The sequence below is a fragment of the Trachurus trachurus genome (genome assembly GCF_905171665.1).
Source record: "Trachurus trachurus genome assembly, chromosome: 22".
In the NCBI taxonomy this organism is placed as follows: domain Eukaryota; kingdom Metazoa; phylum Chordata; class Actinopteri; order Carangiformes; family Carangidae; genus Trachurus; species Trachurus trachurus.
In genome coordinates, this window is record NC_139907.1 from 21431990 (window position 1) to 21440774 (window position 8785).

At 41.0% G+C, this 8785-nt stretch overlaps 1 protein-coding gene across 1 annotated transcript in view; it reads right to left on the reverse strand.

Moving 5' to 3' along the window:
- The window catches only part of nkx2.2a (NK2 homeobox 2a), a gene marked incomplete at both ends in the record, with an annotated part of 12142 nt that extends 3647 nt beyond the window's left edge, over positions 1-8495 (reverse strand). The window contains one exon of the mRNA XM_083998660.1: positions 8455-8495. Within this exon, the coding sequence (XP_083854786.1) occupies positions 8455-8495 (41 nt within the window). The remainder of the gene's footprint in view (positions 1-8454) is intronic.
- Positions 8496-8785: the final 290 nt, after the last annotated feature.

Sequence of the window (8785 nt, forward strand, 5' to 3'; positions counted from 1 at the left end):
ACCTGATGATATGTTCAGGATCATATCTATAACTTTCAAATAAGAAGACTGTGTGAGATTTTTGGTGCATATAGAAGTGCACCTGACTCAGGCCTGAGTTAAATATTTCCCCAGACTGATAGAATTAATCACAAGTCTCAACATCCCACAAAGGCTCCATTGAGCTGAACGGGGCTGTATGGACAAACTGGAGCTGCGCCCTTGCCTCTATAAGGGAGAGAGAGGTTACTGACCTGATCCACTAAATCCGACATGTGAAGGGACATCCAGCCCGTGAAGGGACATCCAGTCCGCAGGAGACACCCAGAGAGCTTTACGCACCACGGAGGAATGGCCCAGGCTGCAGCCTCTCTGCGCATCTCATCAGGACCCTCACTTGGCCCATGCAGGACATTATTTCACTGAGACTTATTTAGTGCCTCAAAAGTGTATGGAGCCAAATCAGGGTATGTTAGAGCATACGGGCTTATCACCCGTGTCATGATGCTTTGCTGTTTGCCTGTGTGTGGCACAGTGACAAGGGGGGAGTCACAGTAGGTTTGGTGACGGTGCACGGGAGCGCACTGGGCTGCAGACTGTGGCCAGTTGCTGGGGATGTACTATTTGATCAATTGAGCCGAGGGTTTCGGCAAGAAGAGGTAAATGTGCACAGGCTAAGTGGACGTACTCCACTTGGAGAGCCTATCGCTCTGTGTTTACCTGTTTACTTTCTCAGGTAGTTCAAACAGGCCGCTTGCCTTTTCACTCTGACAGTGGCCAGTGTGCAGACTGGTTTTAACTGAACGGGACGAGTTAACGGGACCAGCACCGGGAAATGTTCACAGTCCAGTTTATCAGCCCAGGATGCGTTCAGGCTGCATTTATGTGCAATCACGGAAATTCACTTAGTGTGTAAGACTTTACTTTTTGTTCCAATGGGATAAAGATGGACTATTATTATGGATGTTATTAGAATGAATATTAGTTATTACATTATTGTTATCATTATTATTAATAATAATAATAAAAAAAATAATAATGTGTTTTTCTTTTTTTTTCGTCATTATCAGAACGTTTCCATTGGAAAGTTGAAACATTACAAATGTGTTTGGACCCCATGGTTTTCCCTTTTCGTCCTCCTCAGTTACGACTGTGTGTGTGTGTGTGTGTGTGTGTGTGTGTGTGTGTGTGTGTGTGTGTGTGTGTGTGTGTGTGTGTGTGTGTGTGTGTGTGTGTTGGGAGGTGTTAAACCGAGGGAAGATGGAGCAGATCAGGGCCTCAGAGCTGCAGATGCATCAGGATTTAAAGGACAATGCGGGGCTCAGAGTCGCTGCCTCCCATCACCCGCTCATTTGAGTTCAGTTGACACTGAATCTTCACAGCTGACACTAAAACCACACTTTCAAAATAGTATTTCTCGTTGGCTTGCTTCTTGCTTATTTGACTTTTGTGCGTAAAAGTCCACATACACAACGCCAACCTTTTTATATGATGATTGCTGCTGTAATTAGGCTATCACCAGTTTCACCAGTGCTCCCATTTTAATATTATAAGCAACAGAGCTGACTGTCTCATTATTAAAGCTCGTTACATTTTTCTGATCCCAGCTTTGCAATCAAACGTACAGCAGAATGGACTCGTCCGAAAATAATTAATTTTTCGGATGAACCCCCCAAAAAAACGGGCCCCGTCTGATTAATTATAATTCCCTCCTAAAAATGCATGCCCACGATTGTTCCCAAATAAGTGAAGAAAGAGCTTTTTATATCCTTGATTAAATAAATCTTTCGATTGAATGCACAAATAAGAATGCCGCGGGAGGATCCATAATAATGTTGATCATTGCCTCCCTTTAATCGCTGAATTTCAGCGTGTTTGGACGCCTCAGGCAGGGAGTTAGTCTTTGATAAAGGTAACCCCGCCTGCCTCAGGGTGCCCGTGATAAATGTACAGAGTGACAAGACCGATTTCCTCCCTCTATGATTAAAAGCCTATATATAATATGCAGGTAAAGCCGGGTCCGGTTTATTTATGGGGGCTAAGCCATGGCCTGAGGAGACTTGGCTTGAGGGTAGAAATCATTTTGGAGCCCGTTTGGTTTTCTTTATTCCTTTTTCTCTTTTTCTTTTTTTAAAAACAGAAATCCAGCCACCTTTCCCTCCCGGGCAAAAAGTCTTTATTCGTCTCCTTTCCTCTAATGATTAAACATGTCACGGCGAGATTATAGCAGTGCGCCCATGCCCCGAGGAGATGCCTTCATTTGTTAAACCACCAGTTTATTTGTAACGGTGAATTTCATGCCACGCTGTGCCATTCGCCTTAATCTTTTTCCCGTGTAAGACGAATTGCTTAAAAAGGGGTTATTATTTTTTAATCACTTCCCTTTTCTGTATCGCACTGACATTGGCAGGGAGGAGGGAGAAATGGTCCGAATCTCTCAAACTTCTTCACATAAATCAAAAGAAGACAACTATTCTTCCTAAACGCGTTTAACATTATTAATGTACCTTAAATAACTAAATAAATAACTGACCAAACATATAAATAAATAAGTGGATGAATCGTTCTCTCCAGGAGAACCTGATCTGGCCCGTTCTGGATGGCACAAGTACAGACAACTTGTCCTCCTTGTTAGTCAGCCTGTGTGTAAGTGCAGTAATAACATTAACAGCTGTTGACATCTGTAGAGCTCTAGCGGTCTCTACCGGCACATTTAAGAAACAACAGGGGGTGCTTATTGTGTGTAGCCAATTAGACAACTTATAATAACCAATACTAATGGGAATGCATACAGTGGAATCACACACATGTTGTCATAGAAGAACTATTAAGTATTTCTTTGACACATCAGCTGCAGGCGAACACCTCATCATCAACATTGTCCTCTATATATTAAGATACACAGATGTTTTTCAGTAAATGGGGCATAGTGGGTGTGAGCTTGCACAATATTCAAGGAAGATGATTATATAATTTCTATTTTATTTTCTTTTTTACTAAAACTTCTTGTCAGAGTAATATATAGTTCGTAATGCTGCTTTTATTCATTTCCAAACAATGTAGCCTGGGTATTAAATCTCCCAGATGAGCTCGGACAGGAAGATGCAGGCCACTCACGATGAACAATCACAGAGATAATGTTCAACCAAGCCTAAATGCCCCCCTCCCTCACGTGAGTGCCTGACACCAGCTACTGTAGGGCTACAAACACACACACACACACACAGGCCTACACTTTGAATAATCCATCCTGTTTTAAACTGAGTAAGGAAATAAATAAATAAAACAAAGCAGGAAGATCAGGGTCATTGTACATTCATAGAGCATGAGGTTAACGCACAAAAACGAAAATCAGTAGAATCTATAAAAAGAGAGAAAAAAGAGAGAGAAAGAAAAGAAAACAGCAGTAAATGGTGTGTGCAGACTGGAGCGCTTACCTAGACTGGAGAGGGGGCTGAATGTGTTGCCAGCGTTAAGACAGCGCGCAGAGTTAATGAAATATCTCCAAATGGGAGTCAGGAGTGCGTGCAGAGATAAGCCTGATGTGGTTTATATACCCAGAAAGCAAGTGCTCCTCTACTCATATTGTCCAAGAGCGTTTGCATGGCTGGCCAAGTGGCTCTGCTCCTGCTGACTCGCTAACATTGCTTGGTGTTTGTTTTCCCCCTTGCTATGACGTGAGACAAAATATTGGCCATATGTTCATCGGCAATAAATTGGTCTTGAGCGCAAACACAGCTCCCTGCGGACGGTGCTTTTAACCCGTGCAACTAGTTTTCTCTCTTTGGGATGTTTTTGGGACACGGAACTATCTGGTGTATAACTTAGGAGAATGATAATGTCACAACAGCCTGTTTAAGAGATAATTGTGCGCCTATGGAAGAGCTGCTGGCTGATATTTATACTGCGACCTATTATTGCTCGCACAGGGCGCTCTAATAAATCGCTTGGTAACCAAGAAGCAGCCCTGGCCAAAGAGCAGATGTGGCATGTTATCCACGCCACAGTTGCGTTTACATTAGATACCCTGATACAATGATTGATAACCGAGGTCACAGTAATTCACAACGATTCGGGACCCGGGCATCTCCCAAGAGGCAGACTACTAACACATAATGTTTGCTACATGGATCCACATGTGTCGACAGGGAAAACAGCCGCAACTGTGCGAGCTGAAGCCACAGACAATAAGAGGAAAATGTCATTATTAGCTATTAACACACAGGTTACAGACGGTAAGAAAAATATTTTACATTTGCACCTAATAATAATAATTGTATAGCACATTTAATAATAATAATAATAATAGGCTAACACAATCAATAAAATCAATTGTTATTATTATTGTAAATCTATATTCAGCATATATAAATAAAATAATAATAATAAAAACAATATTGCTGAATAAAATAGACTTAATCTGATCATTTAGCGCTTAGTGTGACACACACATACGTCTTATATAGGCTTCTTATTCATTTTAAATAAGTTTCCATTGTGCAGGTCATGATATGTGGACAGTGTGTTTGTAGAGTCGAGGGTGTAAAACAGAGAATTTCCTCTCCTTCAGTTTCATGTTGCACCACCTGCTTCAAACACAACAGGATCAATACTGAAGAACAACTACATTACACTTTATTCTTATTTATAGCCTGTTTTATAAAATCACCTCTGCACTTGTATTTACACCTGTTGCACGTACACCGGCACTGGGTTCCTGTATAGAAAACCTCCTCTCCTGTATCAAAGGTTGTAATCTGGCTGGTGTAAGGATGATGACAGGGAATGCCAGTAATTGTTGAGGAAGAAAGCAATATGAGGCAAACACCAGTTGTGCTATTATGACACCTCGGGGGTTGGATAACTTAAATCAAGACAATGATTTTATTGTGGGCAGTCTGGAATCTATGCATGATAATAATAGTGTTGCCTAGTAGTGCAGGAACAACCATCAATCAATAGAGAATACATTACTGATGGGTTTTGTGCAGGGCCACTTTGCTGATGAAAGACACAGATTATCCTCCCTGCCATCACTGTGTTCAAGAGTATCACTAAGACGCAGAGAATACAAATAAATAAATTGGCCTCATACCTTGTTTGAAATTCCACATTAAGGCAAAGTAGTTAGTTAGAGTTGGAATGTATTCATGAGGGTCAGACGAATGAGAAAAAGCTTTCCACTCAGCCGCGCTGTGAATACCCTTGTGCTGTTTGAGATTTGCCACAAGTGCTCTGGGTGCTAAATACAAGACCTCCTGAAAAAGGATGGGTAAGATAGGCCCTGCTGGTCAAGCTATTATCAATCCCTGGCCTAAAGCTTGATGACTAAGATACTTCAGATGTAGTTAGCGGCTGCATAAGGACACTGATGGCACGGCATTCTGAAATCAATCAGTTCAAGTTTTAATGTATCGACCACTCGAGGGGAGCCAAAAGAGGGAGAGCTTCTCGACACACAAATGCCAGGGAGACAGGGGCTGATTTTCATGGAAGATACACTTTTAAAAAAAAAGTTTAATTAAACCTGAGGGCTCACTTGTGCGGTGGAGGCTCATACATGATGATAGCCGGTCCTATCAGTTTGAGAGGCTTAGCAATTTTTCTTCACAAATACATGCACTTAGAGAGGTTTAGCATTTGATCACCAAGCCCTCGGTGTTAAGGCGAGTGAATGGGTGTTTTTAGCCCCTCAAGAGATGTGAATCAAAGTAGAAGAGTATGAGTTGTTTTCCAACAAAGTGTCCAGTGCTACATACCAATGAATATTACTATTTCTTAAGTGACAACGGTGCATTGTGAATTTGAGGAGCTGTGGAATGTAAGGTGATGGGTCTCAACATTTTTGCCCTGCTGTGTTATACTGGAGAGGCAAAGTAGGGAGGGAACAAAAAGTGTGAAAGCGGTGAGCCGTGTCAAAGTGATATCTGGATTGTGAAAAAAAGTTGCTTTCAAGCGTTCATGAAATGTCTGTTATTTCCATCAAAATATCAGATTTATGGGTTGCATGGAGGGGTTCTGTGGGCATTACTTGACATGAATAACTTTGGACTTGAATACCACTTTTCCAGTGATAAGCATCTGGTGCAAGGCCAGTGCTTGGCCTTGGAGAGCCATATAGCTGTTTGTAAATCTTGCCGCTGAGGCTAAGGGCCACAAACACACTACTTAGCTGACACATTCTGAGAGCATTTTAGCCCCTGTGGCATGTGGGTACAAAACAAATGCCCCAGTCAAGGTCAGTGGTTTAAAAAGCTCTGAGCTTCAAATAATAATGAAGAATTGATCCAATCAAAAATTTCACTTGTGTCGACTGAGTCACGTAGCATCAGTAAGGTCAGCTAATGTGGATGCTACAGCCACTGATGTGAGAGCTGGGGCATAAATGAAGAAACTGGTCGTCTCGTTCACACATGAAGCATGGACCAGATGTATGACTGTGAGGCCGCTTGATTCTGCAATAGTTGAGTGTGTGCAAGGAGCAGTAGAAGTAGACATATGCCTTGTGTAATAAGTAAGAAGGTCAATTGACAGGGCCAGTTCCAACACTGTGGACAATTGCTATCTTCCAAGGTGAAAGCAGAAGAGCCATATCAAATCACAGTTCTGACCACCTCAACAATGAAGCGCTTTCCACACTGGAGAGGTTTTTCAAAAGGGTTGAAAACCAAATCATGTGATAAATAAAACCAACAAGTGAAGAGTGCTACACCTTCAAAAGGCATAGATGTAATCGTCCCTCAACGTAGGTGACCCGTGTTAAACTGCAGAGGTGTATTGATTAAGAGATGCATAGAGCAATAATTAGGTTGCTTTAGTCTTACAAATACGCCGCCATTCTTTTTCCTTTTTTTTTTGTAACAATTAATGATAACACAAGCCAAGGGCACATCATTTAAGCTGGGTCAGCTCGTCTTCACCTTCACTCTAACCACGAAGTACAGCTTTGGAGCAACGATTTGAAAAGCTTTGCAGAGAGAGCGTGTTGCTTTCAGCAGTAGGTCTGTAGTGAAGTAAGAAAGGAAGAATGTAATTCTTACATCTAAATAGTATAGCATGGACAAAACATGTTGAAATAGAGGGATGTCTCAAGGACTTTTTTTTTTTTACAAGCTCGTCTTGCTGAAAGATACATATTCTATTTAATACCCCTTAAGCAGACTCAATTCAGGAAACCTTACCGTTTTATTTACTCTGCACACTCTGAAGCCAATATATGAATAAGTGACAGAAATAACAAGTAGGAATCATCGTTGTAGAGTAAGAGGCTGCTTTGTTCAGCGAGGTTCGGCTGCACAGCTACTTTAACTCGAGAACTGTCATGACAGCTGAATATCATGTGAGTGTAAACACTTTAACTCAGCTTTCTCTAGCTGCCATCTACTTCGGTGTAGCACAAGAGCTGCATCTGTTCATATGTTTCCTAACAGATATAAAGATGGTTTCACTTTAAATTAAATTAAATTTAGGAACCAGACATTTAAATTATTTCCGAGTGTAACTCCACTGATGAAAAAAGTCATTTGCAGTAAGAAATGAAGGAATGCATGAAATGTTTGATGTTTGAATATTCTTTACTTGCATCAACTAAATGGCCTTAAAACCGAACAGCAGTGTCGGATATGAGCAAAGTTGCAGCAGAACACAGTTAATTACCAATAGGATTAGTGTCATAAAGCCAAAACGAATGAAAAAGTGAAAGATTAGCATGCAACTTTGCACCATCAACTTTGTTTTGATGGCACAGAAGAAGAGCTGCAGTGGCTACTGCAATAAAGATGACAAAAGAACCATTAAAACAACTGGAGTAAGTTATTTATATCCAAAATCCATGTTGTGGAATTGATTATTAGTCATTTGAAACCTGCATCCAACTCTCTCAAGATTAGAGAACACTTTTTTTTTCTGAAGACATGTTTGGCAAAGCCCGTTATTATCTGTGAGTATTACACCACAAAAACCATTTCTCTGGCATTGAGCTATTTTTTTTTTTTAACACAATGTGAATATTTCTTAAACCACCCTTAAGTGATTTTCAATTATTTTGTCTCACGCACCTGAGAGTTTAGGACCTCCATATCTCACAGTGTACATTGTTAAGCTCATTGAAGTTTGAGGTTAAATTTCAACATTAGCCTCTGTTCCACTAAACTGAGCAGGGAAACGTTTCTTGGCTTGAAATCCCACTAAAAACCTGTTGTTACCAAATAATGGCCAGTCATCTCACACTGAAGGCCAAGCTTTGCTCTGAGTAGGTGTGTGTGTGTGGTTAAATCTAGAAGAGTGTTCGTGTGCGTCCATGTTTGTGGTTGCATGAGTTTGTGTGTGTACGTCTGTGTATGTGGGTGTGTGTGTGTGTGCGCAGGGAAAGTCCCTATTTTGAGTACAGTGTTGGAGGGAACGTCCCATCAGGATATGTAACCTAAACAACACAATGGAGAGAAACAGAAGGGCTTAGTAGTATGAAATGCTCACCTTGAACCAGGCTGCTCCTTCCAGACACAAGAATTACCCATCTGCACATTTCTGAAGCCTTTTGATTAACAATGTGTCCAAAATGAAAGACGAAAGGGAAAAAAAACACAATTTAGTAATTTCAATGGCTTTCTGCAGATGGGTTGCCACCATATTTGGATAATTAACGTGTAGATATCTTCTTTATACTGGGCCCATGATGGCAATTAACATGTTTTGTGGAGAGGTGAAAACTTTTTTCGAGGCAGTGAAGATGGATGGAAATGCATTAGAGGAGGTCATGAAAATGGGCTTCTATTCTTTGCTCTAAAAGGACGCTTTTATAAGGTTA